General features: G+C 40.2%; 1 protein-coding gene across 1 annotated transcript in view; it reads right to left on the minus strand.

Annotated features, from left to right (window-relative positions):
* Positions 1 to 23,015, minus strand: part of PLEKHH3 (pleckstrin homology, MyTH4 and FERM domain containing H3) — a 777,695-nt gene that overhangs the window by 23,461 nt on the left and 731,219 nt on the right. The window contains exon 12 of the mRNA XM_044054707.1: positions 2,176 to 2,367. Coding sequence (XP_043910642.1) covers positions 2,176 to 2,367 — 192 coding nt within the window. The remainder of the gene's footprint in view (positions 1 to 2,175; positions 2,368 to 23,015) is intronic.

Consider the following 23,015-nt stretch of genomic DNA (forward strand, 5'->3'; position numbering starts at 1 on the left):
TATACTCAAGTCCTATTTAATGGTCTCAGCACTTTTTTGTTTTTTTTTACTGCTATGTGGCATTTCTGATGTGTTACTGCTGTGATGTGCTTAAAATAACCCTATCTACCATTATTTGTTTTAGTATGTAGAACCATGTAACAAATACTGGATATAAATGTTATCTGTAGGTGAGAAGTGAAATGACAATAATGTCGTAGATCTTCTTGCATTTCTGGCCAGAGTGACCATCTGCCAAGTTATCATCCACTAACAAATACACAAACAATTCTGAGTATCCTTTCATTGTAAAACATCTTTGCTGTTTACAATAAACAGCTGTTAAATTCCGTACAGCTTAATAAGAATATTTTTTGGTTTACAGGTTATGGTTAGTAAGTGATACCATATTCATCTGATGGACATTTGTGTTTGATGATGAATAGAACACTCCAAAATGATTAAACATATCTGCAAGAGTAGTTATAATTCATGTGGGACAGCAAAATGCTGCAGACAGCAGAGAGTGCACTTTAATGGTAACACCTCAAATGACATGGGGGAAAGCAAGTAAGTTGCTTTTGTTTGTCTGGCATGACGGACATCCCATAAATATTAACGATGGCAAAGCATTTTCTTTCTTTCGACAATAAATCTGGATTTTTTTTTACACCCTTCAGTCCCACCACTTTGTGTGCATATGTGCTTGATGCTTTTGGGATAGGTTTGTGCTTGTATCGGATGAATGCGTGACAGGTGTGTGTGTGTGTGTCTGTGTATAAGTTTGTTTTACTCTAAGTATGTATTCTGATGGAGGTAATGATGAACTGCTGTGCCAGATGAACTTCTGCTCCACAATTAATCCAGTAAACCAAAACAGCATACTGAAGAAGATAGCAAATATCCCTCTGGGCCTAATAACTAAACAAACCACTAATGATGGAGAAAAGTCCATTAAACTATTAGAAGTACAGTGAGAATTGATTACCCTGTTGCCTGCTTTTAATGGGTTCAAATGGCAGTCACATAACCCATCACAAAGGCACATGGACTTAAGTCTGTATAAATATAGTCATATATTTTGGCCTTTGTAATTTTTTTTTTTTTTAATACAAGTGTTTTTTTATCAACATCAAAGTACTCGAAAGACTAATTTGTTTTACATCTGAGTACTTCAAAGCCTGAAAGGTCAGCTGCTGTCAGCCTTCCTCCTAACTGTACTGTAATGCTGGACTGCCCTCAAAGTCCAGCTTTACTCCTGCATCTGTATTAAAGGTTATAAATAATTTCCTTCAGTTACTCCCAAACAAGTTACTGAAGTGAAATGTAATGGTAAGGAAGGGAGACATTTTCTTCACTATGGTCCCAAGCTATTTTTTTCAGAATCAAACTAATTTCCAACATTTTAAAGGCATGGTTATACATAACATTTTAGAATTTCCTACTTTTAGGCAGAAGCGTCAAATGTGAAAAAAAATATTTTGATGTGTAAAGCTTATGGAAATGAAGAGGTAAGGGACTTGGTGACAAAAAACATTCAGAAGTAAAAGAAATAGTTTCCAGTCATGATACACACAGAGGCTTTTGTTCCTTGTGGGTGGCAAACATTCTACAAAGCCATATGGTCTGTTTGCTCCCACGCAGACCTACAGGAAGAACACAGCTGCCTTAAGGGACATTCTTTATAAAGCAGCAATCCATGTTACTTACTTAATCAAGATGAATAAATAAGTAAAATATCAAAAGGATAAACTGGCAGCACGACAGTGAAATGACTGACAAAAATGATTGGAAAACTGTAATCTGGATTACGCCCTGATCTACACAGAGGAAACAGTTTCTGAGAATGCATCTGATATTCTAATTCACAGAGAAGAACATTTGCTAGGATAATCAGGTTCAAAGATGTCTCAGCCTTGGCATCTTGCGGGGGTGGGGGGGTGGTTTGTCAGGGACATGATGCAAGCAGTGAAGTGCAAGAGTTACTCTGCATCAGTAAAGGACAGTACGTGGAACAAGTTGTACACAGACCAACATTTTATCACACTGGGGGGGTACTGTATGCACTTATAGCACTGGATTACTAGGTGGACACTTACGTGGAAGGTGATCAGCAGCGTTTGAAAACAAACCATTAAAAAATCTACATAAAAACTGTTAATCCATGAATTTATCTATTTAGAAAACAAAGTTTACCTTGTTAGTTTCAAATATCAGGTCCTTTTCATCAACTGTAATCTTAAATGTGTTCTTGTCTAACTTGCCATATGACGCTATCTGGCTGTAGCAGTAGGTTTCAAAGGGCTCAGGCTCTCCTTGTTGATAGATGGACACTGCTTTGGCATCAATTCCCAGCCACAATTTTGAAATCAAGCTCCCCCCTGAATTCTTCATAAAAAAGGGAAAAAATAGATTAAATATTTACAAAGAATCCCCATATGGTGAAAAGTGATAACCCTCTGAATAAACAAAAAAATGTATGCAATTTTCACAAACGTTGTAATAATGCAGTAATTTATTGTAAAAATTACTATTTGTAAACTGGCGTTGTTAATGTATGGTATACTAACATCTATGAAAAAAAAACAAATATAAGCAGAGATATCATAACCTCAGATGCAAATTATTAACAAAAGTACAGGTGGAGAGAACAGTAAGTGGGAGATTTTCTCTTTTGAGCCTTCTCAGAAAGTGGAGACATTGATGGGCCTTTTTGACCAACTGACCAGTATTCATAGTCCAAGAGAGATCCTCTGAAATGTACACACCTAGAAATTTTGCAGTTTTGACCCTTTCCACCTCTTCACCGTTGATCTTGAGTGATGAGTGGGCAGTTGGCCTTTTCCTGAAGTCAATGATGATTTCCTTTGTTTTACTGATGTTCAGGTCTAGGTTGTTTCACACACACCAGTGACCTAGTCTCTGTACACTCTTTCATCCTCTCCATGAGGCCCATGACTGTGGTGTCATCTGCAAATCTGATGATATGATTGGAGCTGTGTTTTGCAGAACGGTCGTGGGTAAGGATGGTGAACAGCAGCAGGCTGAGTACACATTCCTCAGGAACACTGGTGTTGAGAATTATGCACCCCGAGGTATTATTTCCTTCACATGTCCTCTGTAGTCTGTTGATCAAGAAGTTTAGGATCCAGTTACAAAGGTGCTTGTTAATTCCAAGGTTGACTAGCTTATCAATAAGCTGCATCCGAACCACAGTATTAAATGCCGAACTGAAGTCTATGAACAACAATCTGACCTAGTTATTCTTTTCCTTTAAATGGTCAAGTGAGAGGTGTAATGCTACTGATGTGGCATCATCAGTAGTCCTGTTTGCCCAATACAAAAACATTGTTCTAAGTCTTTTTTAGGGAGATTGCAGACAAGAATGACAACTATTGACTGTGATTTTATATTTGTGTCTTTAGATATTGAATCTTTATTTGGGGAATAGACAGAGTGAGAATTTTTGTGCTTGAATAGATGCTATGATGATGGAAAAATTTCACTTATCTGCAGCCTCTTAGAAATCATATTGGAGAACAATGTTTTTGTTTTTGAAAATCAATATTTTCTTCAGAATACTGGCGTAGCTTATAAGCACAGCTTGTGCCAATAGCTACGCCAATCTAGCATTAGTAACTTGGGAAGAGACCTCTATATTAGCAGACAATAATGTATTCTTTGGTCACATCTTATGGTACGTCCGTTTTGTGGATGACATTTTTTTGTTGTGGAGAGGTGATGAATCTGAACTAGATAAGTTCATAGATTATATGCATACCACGACTGACTTTTTGAGGTTTACTTATCAATGCTCTAGAACTGAACTGAATTTCCTAGATGTATTGATCAGTAAAACAGAACTGAACCAGGTGCGTAGTAGCATTTACAAGAAACCAACCAGACAAAATGCTTTGCTACACAGAAATAGCATGCATCCAAGACATATACCTAGAAATGTGTTGAAAGGGCAAGTTTACGGGTGCTTAGACTCCACAATAATGATGTAGAAGCTTGTGAGGCACTTGAAGTTCTTTGGCACGAGTTTTTAGCTAGAGGCTATTCCAACAAAGAGATCACCAAAATCATAAACAATGCATGGACTCAAAGAGGTGGTAGATGCAAGCCATATTTGAGCAATTCATCTCATGAATTTGACCCTGTCCCCCTCATGAATGATCTTAGAATTGTTTTTCAATTTTCCAGCAACATTAATGACTATATTTCTATTATTAAGAAACATTGGAGCATCCTACAAGAAATACCAGGTCTTTTAGACAAAGTTGTCAATGCCCCCCCCCCCCCCCCCGTTTTTCATTTAGAAATAACATGTCCTTGAAACAGCATCTTTGCAATAAGACTGGTATTAGCAAACCACCTGCTTCCATACGCACTGGCACTTTTCCCTGCAGGCGTTGCTCTGCATGCCCATATATTTACACTAATACAACATAAACACATCCCGCATGACATTTTAATATGAGAAGTACTTGTTACGTTGATTGCTGCACGAAAAATGTAGTTTATTTTTGTTTATACCAGGTGTGTCATTCATTCTATGTGGGCAAATCCAATAGAATGTTAAAGGATCTGATTCTACAGCACAAGAGAGACATTAATAACCAGAAAGAAAGCAGTGCCTTGGCTAACCACATAAAACAGACATATCATTCTCATATATTTAAATTTCTAGCTGTCCAAGTACTGTATCCTAGCATTCGTGGGGGTGATATAGAAAAATCATACTGAGGCTGCAGAGCAAAAATGGATCTTGCTTCTGAATGCTGAGAAAATTCCAGGTTTGAAGTGTATGACATCCTTAAAACCTTTTTAAAAGCCATGTCGCCTTAAACTCTAGACTTTTAAATATTACAGTATATTAAATCATACTTGTTTTTACTTATTTATCTATTTATGTGTTTGACATTGAAAACTTTTGCTATGTTTCTGATATTGTCTCTTTAAACTTGTAATTGCTTTGCATTAGAGCACATCAGCTGTTTGCCTCTTAGAATATTTAAATCAGAATTTTATCTTTTTTCACTGTCTGAGGAAGCGATTGTGAAAATCGTGAAAGTGCTTACGTTTTTTTTTATTTCTTTCTCATTAATAAATGCTGTTGGTGCAAGTTTGGTGCTGTTTCTTACTTTACTTTTTCTAGAACCAGAGAAGTGTTGAAAATATCTGTCATAACTGAGCATAGCTGATCTGCACATCCTTTTAGTACTTTGCCCGGTATATTGTTTGTGCCTGCAGCCTTCTTGGGGTTCACTTTCTTTAGCTGACTTCTCACTACCTCAGAGTTAAGACTGATCACTCCCTCATTCTGGTCAGTGGGTAACCTAGTTGCAGGCAAGTTACTTTTCTCTTCAAATCTACTAAAGGAGTTCAGGATATCCAGGAATTCAGTGCTGTCTTCACAGTGAGCTACCCTGGTTTTATAATTGGTGATCTGTTGTATCCCTTGCCAAAGGCTCCTAGTATCCCTCATGTCCTCAAAGCAACTCTGTACCCTCCTTCCATACTCCCTCTTAGCCTCTTTAATGCCTCTTTTTAGTTTTGCTTCACTTAGACCTTCCTTTTCTTTTAACCTGAATGCTGCATTCCTTGCCTTCTGGAGTTCGTAGACTTTACTAGTGAGCCAAGGCTTTTGGTTTGCTCTAATTTTGATACTTTTGGTGACAGATACATCATCAACACACTTTGAGATGTTTGCAGTTACTGCTTCTGTGTAGCCATCTATGTTTATCTGTTGGTCTGAAGTGGCTAGCTCTCTGAATGCATCCCAGTGGGTAGTTTCAGAACAGTCCTGGATCCACTGCATTGCCACCTCTTGCCAAACCCTGATCTGCTTTGCCATGAGCTTTTCACTAATCAGAGCAGGTTTGAAGGCTGGTAAAAGCATGAAGGAAAGGTGATCTGAGCTTCCTAAATTAGGTTGTTGTACTGCCTTGTAGGCTCCTTTTATGTTGCTGTATGCCCTGTCCAAAATACTTGCACCTCTTGTGGGAAAGTCTACATATTGAGAACTGTGGGTTAGCACCTCTCTCAGATCAGCTCAATTGAAGTCACCTGCTACCACGTGCTCAAAGTCTGAGGTTTTACTCTGTAGCTCACAGTACAGTTGTGTAGTTTGTTCAGGGCTTCAGTGCTATTAACACTGGGTGGAATGTACACTACTGTTACACAGACTCCATTAAACTCCCTGGGTAAGTAAAAAGGTCGACATTTTAAGGACAGGAACTGTAGATTATCAGAGCAGTGTGTCTGTACAATCTCACAGTTCTTACACCATCTTTCATTAATGTAGATACAGACTCCACCATCTTTGGTCTTTCCACACAAGGCTTGGCATCTGTCTGCACGTAAGAGTGCAGTTCCAGAGCATCTTTCTGTGTCATCCATTGCTCTTTCATATGGGAAGTCACTGGCCTAGCATTCCACATTGGCTGTGTCAGTTGCTACAGTTTCCTGTTCCATCCATTGTTGTACAACTCCAAATGAACTTTTGTACTGGTTTCCTATGGAAGACTCCAAAGTATCTTCATATGGCAACTGATCAGATGTTTCCATCTCCACTGAGTTCTCCTTAATTTGGGGAGTCATTGGACTATCCTGCTGTGATGTTATCAGAGTAACCTTTCTTCACTAAATCCTTCACTTTGCAGGTAATCCATAACCTCAGTTTATGTTTCTAAAACTTCCTCATTACTAATCCTCTTTTCTACTTTTCTTCTTTGTTTTCTTATTTCTGTACTGTAAAATGTTCCATATCTGGATGCCCTTAACTTTATTTCTCTTCAAATATCTTTGGTGCTGCTCTTTTTGTATTGATTAGTTTTGCTTTCTCCTTTGTATAAATATTGCACCATATTCAATATCTTTTTCCTTCCCGTGTCCATATTTTTTACTCAGCTGTCTCCTGCTCCTCCTGTTTCTTCTTATCTGGGGGACTCGTTCTATCATGCTGTGATATAACCTGTGTTAGACTTTCTACACTTAATCCTTCACTTCAGAGTTATTCCATAGCTTCAGCTTTTATTTTTTAACTTCTGCTTTACTAATCTTCTGTTCTACAATCCCTCTTTGTGATCTTATTTTCTGTAATGTGAAATTTTCCATACCTGGATGCCTTTGCCTATATTTCTCTTTGCATATTTTTGTACTGATTAATTTGGCTTTCTCCTTTGCATAAATATTGCACCATATCAGATCTCTCTTACCGATGTCCATACTTCTTTTTTATACCTTTCAAAAAATCTCTAGATTTTGTTCTTTATATTTGCACGCTTCCTCAGTCACTTCTTTTCCAAATGGCCCAAGGTTTCTTGGTCTATATAATGTTTTTCATAAATCTGTTGTATTAATGAATACAAATTTTTATTTGAAGCTTCAGACAATTTTTCTTGTGCAAGAACTTTTCTTTCCTCTAATTTCTCTCAATCTTTTTGTACATCTTCTGTCTGGAAATTTTGGGCTTCTTGCATAACAGTAACAATACATAATTTCTTTCTTTCTTTCTAATCTGCTATGATAATCTACAGAGGATACTATAAACACAAAGTAGATGCAGACTAACTTTGTATGGCAACCCCTGTGACAATTAGCATATGCTTATATATTACATGCAAGCTCTGTGTAAAATGCTTATACTGACAGAAAACAGTTTTTCATTCCACTCCAATTAGATAGGCAGTGCTACTAAATATCTTACCTTGTTACCCTTTCAAGTCTAGTCACGGATACAGATCAGTGTTGTGGAACTCAGACAAGTTTCACCTTGGCAGTGCAGCAAAGTTAAACATTTTTTAAACCATTGAATATGTCCAGTTTTACTCTCCACAGCAGTCACTACTTAAATCATTGACTCCAGTGGAGCTCTGAAGGTTTGTACTTTAAACTCCCAGTGACAGCATCATGAACATTTTGACAAAATCAAGAAATGGTCTTGCATTTCAAACAAATGTTTATATCTCTAGAGCCATAAGGGTTACAAAAATAAATGTAAATCAGAAATTGTTCATCATAAATATATATATATATATATATATATATATATATATATATATACATATATATATATATATATATATATATATATATATATATATACACACATATATATCTATAGGTCCCTACTGGATTACCAAAGTTTCAAAACTTTGAACATCATATGGCTGAGACCATATGATCAAAGTTTTGAAACTTTGGAAAAAAATGTTTTTCTTTTTACATTTTTGCAGGGGGGAAGCCTCCATGCACCCCCTTCTAATTAAATATAGCAACTCAGAGATCACACTACAGTGAGGAAAACAGTAAGTTTCCCATATGGGTCTACTTGAGAAGATCGAAAACTCAGATACGCGAAAATATCACCGAGACAAAACTGAATCTTCATTTAAATGACTCCTCACATAACCGACAATTTACCCAAGGAAAGGAGGCAGCTGGCCAACATTTGGAAGTTTGCCCTATTCCCCACTATAGCGCAATCTCAGAGTTGGTATAATTAGTTATGTGGGGGGGGGGGTTGAAGTGCTTCAGTGTGGTTTTTTGTGCTTGTCGTACGACCAGTTACTTTCTCTCTGTAAATTCTCAGTGTTGTGTGGAGTCGGTTAAGTGACTATTCAGTGTTTTCATCTCTGTGTTATCGTTTTTGGGTATGTGGCATTTTATCAAGCAGACCCACATACACATATCACTGCTTTGGTATGATTCAATGAATGTACATTACACCAACTAGCAAACAGACAAAAAATGGAAAAAAAAGTGGAATCTACATTTCACTGAAAGGATATTTTACCAATGGACAGTTCAGTGAAATATCCACCAAGTCCACAAAAGTAACCAACCAAATTTATAACCAAAACATCTCAACAATAAATATATATCTTAAAAAAAAACACTTAAGTACTTGCAGTTATACAAAGCTGTACCTCTGCACTGAGTGTAGACATTTCAAGATGATCCTTCAAATTACTGGTAAGTAATGACACTGCCTAATATCAGCATTAAACTCTACACAATCATACCCATATTTTTGGCATAAAATCACCTTTTCACACATTATATGGGTTTTGGCAAAGCTCCCCACACCCCACTTCCTCCAACAACTAAACATACACAAAACCATTCATTCATGTCAATGAAACACAATTACACACACACACACACACACACACACACACACACACACACACACACACACACACACACACACAAACTCAATGAAACATACATTTGACAAAATAACACATGTAGAACTCTGTTCAACAAAATAAAACTGATCAATAGTCACACTTATTCTATATTCATCCTTACATTTGGTTGTGTCGACAAGGAGTTCAGTAGAACATGACAAGCTGCACATTTGGTTGACTGCTGCTTCTGCTAACTTGTTTGTGGCATACCACTCAATCGTCCAGATTTTTACCTCATATTTTTGCCTGTTCCACATACAATTTATGGTTATATGGAGAATTTCTGGCAAACCACGGTGGACTGAAGTCATTAAACAATGGCATTTGTTTAATGCCCCAGCAGGGCAAGGCTCTTTATTAACCCCTCACCAACCAAGCGACTAAGCAGCTCACCCTACTACTCAAGCATGACCAAAGGGCAATTTCAGGTGTACTCTCCAGTCCAGCTGGTGAATCTGGGTATCCTGAGGCAATGTTACAACTGCCTCATGTACACAGACAACCCTCTCCTCCTACCACAAAACACTAACCTATGCAAGAGATGCAATTATACAGACAAACTGGAGGCTAAGCTATCTCCACCCAAGACTGGAACAGACAGTCAAGAGGAGAAGATTAACACTTGCATCACACCTCCAGCCACACATAGACCTACTAAAACACCACTGGCAAAAAATACACAAAATCATACTTGGAGGCTCTAAATAAAAACCTGCAAAGGCATCAGAGACCTCCAAAGCAGACACCCAAACAACCTGCACCTCCCGTCACAAACCAGACGACACATAAAACACAAAATCAGTGTGCCGCACAATCACAGCCCTTAAGGTGAAATAACACACCTAACACACTAGTAATAGGTGACTCTATAGTCAGGCACACTGACATCCCACTCACTAGGCTGGACAAGCAGAAGGTTACTGTTAGCTGCCTGTCGGAAGCCAGAATCTGCCACATAACACAAGTACTCAGGTAACTCCAGGACAAGTACAAATATGACTCTGCCATTGTTCGTGTTGGTGTGAATGACCTGAGACGTACCTCCCTGGACTACATGAAAAGAGACATGGAAGAGCTCTCTGATCATGTAGTCCAGGCTAGTATGACCCTGACCCTGAGTAGCATCCTGCCCTCACCAAGAATGATACCTCAGTATAAAGAAAAAATGATCAATTTCAACAATTGGCTAAGCTTCTGGTGTCATTCAAAGGGGATCCAGTGTCTTGTCAGCCTGGGACGACATGCTCGACAAGCCGCATTGCTTTGCAAGAGATGGTTTGCACCTGTCACCCCTAGGCTTTTGAATACTGGCCAAGGCTCTTGCTGCCCCCATAGTGCCTTTTTTAGGCAAGGCTCAAAAGTCAAACCCACGTCCGTAAACAGCACAATTAACAAAAAACTGAGGGTTATGCTACTCAACGTCAGGAGTTTAAATCTCAAAATGCACACGCTCGAAGCACTCCTCAGTATGGAGAACATTGATATCTGTGCAGTAACTGAAACCTGGTTCAAGGCTCCAGAGAGCGCCCCAGCACTACTGGGCTACAACTCATACCACACGTTTCTGCCACAGAACATGGACCGAAACACAAAAGGAGGGGGTGTATCCATATTCATCAAGGATACTTACACCTCCAGGTTAGTGGCACAGCATGATACCTCTGAGATCATCCATGTGCAACTAACATTGGGAAAATCTGCAGTGCAAATTGTGGCCTGCTACAGATCACCCTCCATGACCCAGGACCACCATTCCACCTTTCTGGAGACACTGGAAAACATGAAGGTCCTACCGAACACCCTGATATTGGGTGATTTTAATTACCCTACCATTAACTGGGAAAACTACTCAAGTACAAACTCACAGACCCAGCGCTTTCTGGAATTCATCAATTCAAATGCCCTGGATCAGCTGGTAAACTACCAGAGGTGAAAACATACTGGACCTGGTCATCACCAACATGGGTGACAGGAGTTCCACACCAGAGGTCAACCCGTCACTGGTTAGATCAGACCATAAACTTATCACTCTGGATGTCCACGCCCCACCACCACTCCCAACTAAAGAAATCACAGTAAAAAACTTTTCTAAAGCAAACTTCACCTTACTTAAGACAGAGGTGGTAAGTTTCACAGCCCCCACGCTAAAGGATAATGCTGCCCAAGATGCAGAAACCTTTACAAATGCACTCTATGAGCACCTACAAGGATGCATGGATTGCGCCATCCCTAGCAAAACCAAGACTCACTCCTCTAAGAGAAGGAAACCAGTTGGTGGACCCCTGCCATAAGCAGACTATACAATAGAAGGAGGAAACTAGTTCAGAAAAAAAGCAAATCCCAAGAAGGAAAGACATCCCTGATCAGTATCAGTAAGAAACTAAGGTCCCTCATAAAATCATCCAAGGCTAACTTCGAAAGAAAAATAGCCAAGGATTCAAAAGTTAACCACAAAGCCTTCTTTAGCTATATTAAGAATCTAAGTGGCAACTCACAGATATGCACTGAACAAGTGCAAAATAGCACAAAATATACTGAACCTACTGATATTGCCAACATCCTGACAGATAGATTCAGCGCAAACTTCACGCCCCTCTCACCCCCAAAAGGGCCCACAACAATATCGGAAAAGTGTAGTGTCCTGGAAAACACAGACGCACAGGTGAAAACAGCCCTTTCAAAAGCCAAAAACACAGTGTCAGTGGGGCCAGATGGTGTCCCAGGCTGCATCTTGCCCGAACTACAGAACAAACTCACCCCCACCTAAACACGCTGTTCAACCTCAGCCTCTCCACAGGTTACGTGCCCATCGAATGGCACACAGCAACGGTTATTCCTCTCCACAATGGAGGGGCCACAACTGACCCTGGTAACTATCGCCCCATAAGCCTGACTAGCCTGGTTTGCAAGGCTATGGAACGCATCATCATGGAACTCATTAACAAAGACATTGGGAACCTCCAAACACTTGACCCGACCCAGTTTGGCTTTGTTAATGGCAGATCATGCCTACTAAACTTGGTTGACTTCTTTGAGACAGTCACCAAGGCCATAGATGAGGGAAAAGTGGTTCACACAGCCTACCTTGACCTCGCCAAGGCTTTCGACACCACTCCCCACTCGAGTATTACAGAAAAACTCATCAGCCTGAACATAAACCTGTATGTCATGAGATGGGTTGCCAAGTGGCTTACAGACAGAACTCAAATGGTAAGAATAGTGGGCTCCAGGTCCGACTCTAAACCAGTCACAAGTGGTGTCCTGGGAACCCTACTGTTGAGCATATACTTCTCAGAAGTACAGGCAAACACAGGAGGATTATGGCTAGCCAAGTTTGCTGATGACTGCAAACTGGGAGCCAAAACAGACTCTCTGGCTGACACGGACATCCTCCAAAAGGGCCTTACTGAGAAGGACACCTGGTGTCAAAGTCATGGCCTCAAGCTAAATGCCAAAAAATGCATAGTCATCCTGTTTGGGAAAAACAAAACCACATAGGTGGCAGCCCCCTTAATACAGAAGAGGTAATAAGAGATCTGGGGACCCAGGTAGATAGTAATCTCTCCTTTGACAATCATATTGCCAAAGTAGTTAGAAAATCCTTCTATGTGGCCCATCTAATTACTAAAGGGTTTGCATCTAGAAATAAAGAGCATCATAGAGTACAATGCCCCATTTGGGATGTACCTCACAAGACACTTCCAACAGCTGGAAAAACCACAAAAGTACTTCACCAAGAGGATTACTGGCCTCAAACATATGTCCTATGCAGCCCGAATGAAAAAACTCCGGCTGTACTCAGTGGCATATCGCTTACTCAGAGGCGATCTCTGCCTGATTTACAAAGCCATGTCCAACTCAGAATTGATGGACATGCTCTACCTAAAGAAATCCAAGTCACTGTGAGCCACGCGCTCTAGTGAGCTAAACCTCACCACAACAATAAATAGAACATGCTGCAGGGATAGATTCCTATCACAGAGACTCCCCATGCTTTGGAACAAAATTCCAGACTACATTAGGCAGAGCCCCTCACTAACACTCTTCAAGAGAAACCTTGACGAGTGGATGGGTAACAGAAAATACACCTCTGAGATCACTTCATTGGCTCTACTTGACACAGGATCAGTTAATTAATCAATGGGGCAGTGAAAGCCAACACACTCTGGCTAGGCTTATAAATGCCCTCGGGCAGATAGCCTAGTACCTACCTATGAACCTATGACATACATTTGAGTTTCAGACTTCATATTCTTCAGAAAACATATGATTTCACAAAACCATTTACTCTAGCAACATTCTAGGTTTGGAAGAGCAATATTTAAAAATTGTCCCTGAATTTGTGCCTTAGTCACCCCATTACTGTTAGCTTTGTCCGGATTTCTTGCACTTAGAGGTTGAGAGGTATGGTTTGTAGGGATGTTTTCTTTTATACAGAGACTGTCCTTTCACAGTGACTGGGCAACTATGGATCTGTTTTATATAAAAATGGCATGTGGAGGAAAATCCCTGACATAAATGCAGGTTTTTGTGGATTTGTGCTTTTGGTTTCTATATAAACATGCATATATGTGTACATACTTTTTTTGTAGTAACTGCAAATGAAAGTTTGTTTTGTTTGGATCTGCATTCATGAATGTCATTGCTGTAAATGTGGTTGACCATTTTATAGTTGACTGTGACTGACTACACAAGGGTCAACCATTTATGTCTTTGCAACTTGCTACTATAAGCTATATACAAGCAAATGTTATTTTTTTGTTTTTCAGCCTGCTGGCTGCTCTTCTTGCAAGACTGTGGTACAGCTGGGTCTGGGAATAAGCCTGTTCCCTATTCTTGTGCAATCTTGGAGTTGATCTACATAGTTAAGTAGGGGTGTGAGGGTGCAGGAAGGGCTTTCTCACCTGTAAAAATTAAGTGTTGCTTTTGATGTTCTGTTTTTTCATTCTTAAAAGACTGCGCTTTTTTCTTTTGCTCTTTTGAGTGTTCGATACTTCATGAGACAATCATATTCACACACACACACACGTGTGTGTATGTGTGTGTGTGTGTGTGTGTGTGTGTGTGTGTGTGTGTATATATATATATATATATATATATACACATTTATAGGTTTACTATCACAATGCCGACGTGCACTTGCACGGCTATGAAGTATTCGAACAACAGATGTTCGAATACTTCATAGTTCGGCAGGTGATGTGAGCGAACGTTACCATTGCGAATGGACTGTGCATTCGCAATTCTAACGTTCGCTCATGTGAGGATCGCGGTACAGTGCGGTTAGAGAAATACATCCCTTTCCTCACTGTAGTGCGATCTCGGAGTTGGAATATTAAGTTGGGGGTGTGGGGGGTGCAGGGGGGTTTGCCCCCCTGCATAACTGTGTGTTTAGGCTAGTTAAGTAGGTAGTTATGGGACGGGTGGGAGTGCTGTCTATTGCCGAAAATGTCGCGAGCGACATTTTCGACAATACACAGCTGTTTTCGACATTAGGAAAATTCGGAAATGTTAATTTTCGATGTATAAATTCGAAAATGCAGACACGTTTTGTTCTGATTTTCGAATTTATGATAGTAAACCATTATATATATATATACATATATATATATATATATATATATATATATATATATACACACACACACACACACACACACACACACACACACACACACACACACACACACACACACACACACACACGTATATCTATGGGAGTGCTTAAATTAAGTTAAACGGCCTGTTTTGTCAACATGCTTTGGTGACAAAACATGTTTTTGATAGGTGTGCGAGACTGACAATCACTGGAGTTGGGGACTATTCCCTTTCCCTGGGGATTCTGAGATTTCTGAGATGAAGTGGAGGGATGTAGGGGTGTTTGTTCCCCTGAAAAAATGTGTTTTAAAATTTGCATGCTCCAGGGTTATTCCAATGAGCATGTACAAAAGCATCTTGACATTTTGTGTTAACACTGTCAATGTTTTGTTGATTCCATCATTTCAGATAAATACAAAAGTTATGTACTTAACATAACAATAGATCTGTGTTGTCTGCTTCCATCCTTCCACAACAAATGAGTCTATGGATCAGAGTTGGATGAGACTCGGGCCACACTCAATTTTCAGATCCAGTGTTCAGGCTCCTCCCCTACCCATAACCCCCTGCAAGGAGAAAATTACCTTACATTGAGTTTGCCCCCATACCAGAATAGGGGAGACTGCCCACATACTTATAAAACCATGAAATCATATAGTACAAATAAAACCACCGGTCATAGCTAGCAGTATATGATCAAGCCAAGGTAGCTCAGTATGGTCACTCAAGGATTCAGGGACTCAGTAAAAGGAATTCACTGAAGGAGAAAGGAGGGTGGGGTTGAGGAAAGGCAGAAGCAGATAACACAGATCTGTCATTATGGTAAGTACATAACTTTCATATCCAATGATGTTTCTTCCACCTATTCCAAATCGGATCAGAGTCCCCAGCTACCAGTACATTTGGGAGGTCTCATGGTAGGATCTTCTGAAGCATATTTGAACCAAAGGAGGCTATTGATCTTGACTGCAATGTCAACTTACAGTGAGAAAATAGGTATAGACATTGGCTCAATTAGCAGCATCACAAATATCATTGCACAGTATTCTGGTGAAGAAGGCTGTGGACATAGCCACAGATCTTGCAGAATAAGCATTAGGAGTTCTGGGAAAGGATAAATCCCTCTCTTTGTAGACATGAGAGAGAAAATCAGAAAGCCAACAAGAGAGTGTTATCTTAGATACCCCTTTACTTAGCTTGGCTGAAGAAAAGGAAACAAAAAACAAAAAACCTGATGAGTCTTTCTAATCTTCATAGTACAATGCAAGTAGAAGTTAAGTTGATGGTGCACATCCAGCACATGTAACGTATTCAGCTTTAGAAAACAGGAAGGTCGATTGATTGACTGATAGATGAATCAGAAGCCACCTTTGGAAGAAATGAAGGATTAGTTTTTAAGAGTTATTCTGTCCTTATGGAAAACCAGATAAGGAGGTTTACTAGATAGAATATCTAACTCCGAATTACTCCTAGGACAGGTGATGGCTACCAAAAATAAAATTTTCCATGCAAAGACTTTTAAGTCAGCTTTGGCCTTAGTCTTATAGGGGGGGACTACATAAGTCCAGAAACAGAATGGCAATGTCCCAAGGAGGTACTGTGGAGGTCAGAGAAGAAATGTACCCCTTAAAAAAACACTTTGGACAGTCTAAAGGAGGTGATGGGAGAGTGAGCCTCCCCAGTATGAAAACTGGAGATAGCTGCTAGCTGCACTTTGACAGTGGGGTAACTGGCTCTGCCGTAAAAGAAAGATGGTAGAAACTCCAAAAAGTGTCTGCAAGAGGGTCAGAAAAATGGTCTACAGTTTTGCTGGAACCCCAAACAGAAAAGTTTTTCCACTTTTGTAGATAATTCTGGTGACAGGTCTCTGAGAAGAGGTCAAAATGTGAACACCTTTTGAAGAAAACCTGGACTGTTTAGCCACCACTGGTGTTAGAGAAGCCATGTGGTTACTTTGAGGGTTTGAATGTCTGGGTGCGGCATCCCAGATGGTTGAGGCAGAAGATCTGGGGCAAATCCCAGCACTCACAGAGGGTGAACCAGGTGAGGCCAAAGGAAGGGAAACCATACCTGCCAAATCCAAATGGGAACAATGATGATCACTAACTTTCTTGCCAATGCTTTCTGAAGGTGTTTTGGTATGAGAGGGGTAGGAGGAAAGGCATTCAGGAGTCTAGGGGGCCAATTGCGACTCAGAGTACCCATCGGTGACTTCCCCTCCTGATAAGGGTGAAGTACCTGCTACACTTGGTGTTGTAGGAGGGGGCAAAAAGATTGCAGTAAGTTTGCCCTCAATGGCTGAAGATTTGATCTGCTACTGTTGGACTGAGGGACTACTTGTAATGTGACAAGGACAGACCTGTTCAACCTGTCTGGAAGAACACTGGACTTCCACAGAATGTGCATTGCTATCAGAAAGCAGTGAGAAGACATCACCCATTGCCACACTTTATGGCCTCTCAGCAAAAGAGGTAAGATCTTGTTCTTCCCTGTTTGTTGAAGTACCAGACCACTGATATACTGCCTGTCTGGATCAAAATCACATCTGTGAGGAGAGCATCCTGTTATTCCTGCAATGCTAGGAGAACACTTTTTTCCTCCAAAATGTTGATGTGAAGAATGATCTCTGCAGGGGACTATGTTCCTTGGACAGTCTTTCCCAAGAAATGCCCCCTCAAATGGGAAATGTTCATGGTCACTGTGGCTTGTGGTGAAGGTGGTACAAAGGGGCATTTTTTGGATACAATCTGGGACTCCAGCCACCACTGGATAGCAGACCTGCAAATCCTTTGGACTGAAACCTGAAAAATCATGGGCTGAGGACTGACAGACCTCTGAGTTGACAGGGTCTATGGGAGAATTCTCATATGACACCTGGCAAGAGAGATCAGGGTGACAGCTGTTGCCATTGAACCCAGGAGGCATAGAATCAGTTCTGCTGGTGGCTTCTGACATCAAAGGACAGCCAATCCCGGTCTGAGAATTGCAATGATCCTGGTTTGTGGAACTTTGGCTTTCTGTAGTCTTTTGTCCAAAAGTGCACCAAAAAATTCAAAGCTCTGTACGGACTGAAGCTTGGACTTTATTGTATTAGCCGTAATGCCCAGAGTTGAACACAGCTGGTGCAAGGAGTCCTTGGCTTAGAGAAAATAATTTCTGGAAGGGCTGGTTATGATCCAGTCATCCAGATAACAGGTCACCCAGAACCGCAGCCTGAGATGAGATGCAACCATTGCCATGTACTTGGTGAACACCCAGGCAGCTGTGGTGAGACCAAAGGGCAGGGGCACTAAACTGGAAATGACTGGCCCCGAGCCAGAAGCAAAAGCCTCCTGGAGAATGTTTTTTGTTTTCATATGGTAGTACGCATACTGGAGGTCAATTGAGCACACAGAGTTATCCTTACTTAGAAATAGGAGAATGGACTATACTGTGACCATCAAGAATTTTGCTTGTTTAACAAATTTATTCAAACTAAGTCCAAAACTGGCCTTAGGTCCCAGTTCTTTTTGGCACTGAAAAGAATCTTGAGTAAATTCTGGATCCTTACTTGCCTGGTGGGACCTCTTGGATGACTGGATTTCTTAACAGCTTTTTTATTTCTGTGGCTACCGCTTACCATTGTGAGGGTGAAACATTGGTTATTTTCTTTTAATGTGAAGGAGGATACAGAAAATGGATGGAATAGCCTCTGGTTATTATCCTCATCACCCAAACTTCTTGAGTGATGGACATCCAGGTGGTAGGGTGCAGAGACAAGTGCTCTGGACTGCTTCCACACAGAGGCAGCTGGGCGATCATTTAGGAAGTACTTCTGATAAGGTCTTTCAGAGGAGGGACCCCAAAAGGACTGGTTTTGCAGAATACTACTGCTTCAGCATGACATCCGCCATAACAGCTCCCCCACTGCCACAGGGTGGTCTCCTTCCAGGAAAGTCAGGAATGAACCCTTGAGACTTATGGAACTAAAGTTTCTTCACCTCCCTTATGGTTTCTGGAAAAGGTTCTTTGGAGGGTAGAAAACCAGATTCCTACAAAAGAAAGGCTCTTATTGTCTTGTTCACTCCTGGACAGTATTTCTTTAACTTTTGTACTGAAGAGTACAGCAAAAAGCTCGAAACCAAGACCAAGTAAAAGGTGTAATCCAAAGCAGTGAAGAGCAGCAAGAAACAGCGATGAAGCCAGAGGTAATCTCCATAAAAAGTTTATTCAAACACATGACATAAACTTCGTCCAAGTCCTTCTCTCAAGCGCTTTCGCTCAGTGCAATACTGAGCTTTATCAAGATAACAATGCAGGGCAAAGCAGCCTTATTTATAGGTCTCTTAATGAGATCATGTGCTTCATTAGTTAAAACCAATCAAGTTAAAATTAAAATTAATTGCTAAGACCAAGTAAAAGGTGTAATCCAAAGCAGTGAAGAGCAGCAAGAAACAGCGATGAAGCCAGAGGTAATCTCCATAAAAAGTTTATTCAAACACATGACATAAACTTCCTCCAAGTCCTTCTCTCAAGCGCTTTCGCTCAGTGCAATACTGAGCTTTATCAAGATAACAATGCAGGGCAAAGCAGCCTTATTTATAGGTCTCTTAATGAGATCATGTGCTTCATTAGTTAAAACCAATCAAGTTAAAATTAAAATTAATTGCTGACTAATTTGAAAATTAAACAGCACAATGTTGTACGAAATACATAAAATCCTTATAAATAAGGCTGCTTTGCCCTGCATTGTTATCTTGATAAAGCTCAGTATTGCACTGAGCGAAAGTGCTTGAGAGAAGGACTTGGAGGAAGTTTATGTCATGTGTTTGAATAAACTTTTTGTGGAGATTATTCATCGCTGTTTCTTGCTGCTCTTCGCTGCTTTGGATTACACCTTTTACTTGTACTGAAGAGTGTCGATTCGTCATACGGGATATCGATGAAGGATGTTTTGAAATGTTCTACAAAATCACATAGGCACATCCCAAGCATGTCTCCTTATGGTTATATCACTGCCCACAGCTCTAGATGCGCTTTCTGTGGTGTTAGAAATGAGACACATTAAGACATTAGACAAGGACTGGAGAGTACCCAACTGTTAGTTGACCGATTTTTTTCTCCTCATCAGACAAAGACCATAAGACAGATTTAGAATGCTCTTTGGTCAAATCTCTCTGAAAATGCTTAACATGTACCTGGTAACTCAGCACCCTGATAGCAAAGGCTGTTGATGTGTAGACTCAGTTCCTAAATATGTTCAATGCCCAAGACTTCCTATTAGGAGGATGGACAGTGGAACTCACTTCTGACATTTCCTTCTAGGTGGTCGCCATCACCATGACGTTATCCACAGCCAAACACTTGCTCCAACAACACATATATATATGTGTGTATATATATGTATATATATATATATATATATATATATATATATATATATATATATATATATATATATATATATATATATATATATATATATATATATATATATATATATATATATATATATATATATATATATATATATATATATATATATATATATATACACACACATACACACACACACACACATACTTACACATAGACGCATATAAATAATACTATCTCGCACACACACACACACACACACACACACACACACACACACACACACACACACACACACACACACACACGCGCGAGCGTGTGTACATATATATATATATATATATATATATATATATATATATATAAATAAAATATACGGGGGGGGGTTATAATTCTTTAAATAAACTGTCATGACTGCAAAGTCATAAGATAGAAGCAGGGTTGATGTTCCCATGTTAAAATCTTTACTGTAACATGCAAGAGTTAGGGAGAAGACCATGTGTAATTCATCCTCTTAAGACTACACCCACTCTTTAAAGTTATACTACACATATAGTCCACTCAACCTCCACACTTTTTATAGGTAAATGTAAGAAAACGTACTCATAAATATATGGGACAGACATTATTTTCAAAGTTAAAAAAAATCTACTTCTAAACAATACTATATTATTACTGCAAAATGTACTATGTTCAGCAGCAGCAAATTTTAATAGGGCAGTAGCAACATCAGCAGTATATTTCAACATTTTTTTTTTTTTTTTTTTTTTTTTTTTTACACGTTTTAAAAGTTGCCACACTGCCTAGAGACTACACTTCCAAGTAAATAAGTAAGGGGTAAGGCATAATTTGGCATGGCTCCTGCTACATCAGATGTCAGCTCCTATAATGGTCTTCCTCACTTGGGTATGGTAGCACTTACTAAGATTCTAATAAGACGTCATGCTTAAATGTTTTAGTGACCCTCTCTGAAGATGATACTATGACTGTGTGTAAGAATATTTACTCTAACATTAGAACTCCAAGTAGTGGTCACTGTAAAAGTAAGGCTAACCTTCCTCAGGCCCACTGAATTATACTTAACTCTCAGTCAACTTATTATCATTTTTCATGGACAACATGATTCTCCACTGGGGCTAAGTGGGTCAAAGAGCAGACAGTGTCTTCTGGCAACACTGGCTATGTATGAGTGCCTTGCACACCCACAAAGATACTAAGGGATGCCGACATGGACCAGCTAAGGTCTTCCTAGGCTATGTACTACTGATAATGAAAAAGTACAGTTGTGTACACTTACCATAAATGTAAATGTTCAAGTGTATTCACTGTTGCAGTCATTACATTTGGGCTATCTGCTTGCAGTAGCCCTCTGTCGGCCTGATTAACAAAGTCTTGGGTCCTGTGTCAGTTGCTGTCCCTTCTTCCATGACGTCAGGTCATCAGGGGTATAAAACATGCAGCCGACGCCATTACATCAGTTTTTCTTGCCCCAGATGTCAGGTGCCCCCCTAATGGGAAGCAATTAAATCTATGATGCAAGGATATACCTCCAACAAAAAAGCAAATACACCAAAAAGCTTTTTGAGCATAGCAAGTGAGAGTAGAGGTATAGCCAAAAGAAGAAAGGGGGCTGGAGGGAGGGTAACCAGGACTGCAACAGTGAATACACTCGAACATCTACATTTATGGTAAGTGTACACATCTGTACTATGTTCTTCGTGTTTCACTGTTGCAGTCATTACATTTGGGTAGATTCCCAAAGCTAGGGTTGGGAGAAGGAATTTAAATAGAATCAGGACCAGCTATAAGGCCCTGCAAGACAGCAGTGGCAAAGCCAGCTCTGGATTTAGAGAAAATTGGCAAATGATAATGCTCGGTGAAAGTATGTACAGAACTCCAGGTAGCAGCTTCTAGGATGTCCCTTGTAGGGACGCCATTGAGGAAGGCTATAGAGGCAGATGCAGCCCTGGTTGAATGGGGTCTGATGCCCTGTGGAATAGGTTTTCCATGTGGTGCTTATAGCAGAAATGAATGCAGTGGCCTATCCATTTTGAAATGGTTTACTTTGAAATAGCTTTACCCTCTGTCCCTGCAGCAAATGCCATCAGCAGTTGTTCAAATTTCCTTTGAGGTTTAGTCCTGTCCAAGTAGAATCTAAGTTGTCTGTGCACATCTAAGGAGTGAAGTATCCATTCCCCTTTGTTATGTGGGTTAGGAAAGAAGGTAGGCAAATGAATGGACTGATTAAGAGCCACACTGGATACCACCTTGGGCATGAAGGAGGGATTGGTTCTGAGGGACACCCTGTCCGCATGAAAGATGATGAAAGGCTCCACTGCCATAAGGGCCTGTAATTCAGATATCTTTCTCGCAGAAGTGATTGCTAAAAGGAAAGCCGTTTTCCAGGAAAGGAATTTTAAATCTGCAGTAGCAACTGGCTCGAAAGGAGGAAGAGTGAGCTTCTCCAAGACAAAGTTAAGGTCCCAGGCTGGAGTTGGAGCTCTCCTGGGTGGCCTTAAATTTTTGGCCCCTCTGAGGAACTGCTTGAGCAGTGGGTGAGAGAAGAGGGGAGGCTCTGTGCTATAATGAGCTGAAATGGCTGAGGCATGGATTTTGATGGAGGAAAAGGACAAGCCCTTATGAAGCATCTCAGTCAAATATTGTAGAATCTGAGGTAAATTGGGCACTGCTGCGCTCATCCCTTAAGATTGGTTCCAGGTAGACAATCTTTTCCCTTTTGCAGCATAAGATTTTCTAGTACTAGGCCTCCTAGCCTCTAAAATGATATCCATCACTGATTTACTGAGGGGTGGTAAAGGAGGGATTAGATAATTAGCCAGGCTGCTAGGTTCAGGGTTTGCAGCTGAGGGTGCAGAATCTGGT

The sequence above is a fragment of the Protopterus annectens genome, chromosome 13.part0, assembly GCF_019279795.1.
Source record: "Protopterus annectens isolate FY-2018-M chromosome 13.part0, PAN1.0, whole genome shotgun sequence".
Classification (NCBI taxonomy): domain Eukaryota; kingdom Metazoa; phylum Chordata; order Ceratodontiformes; family Protopteridae; genus Protopterus; species Protopterus annectens.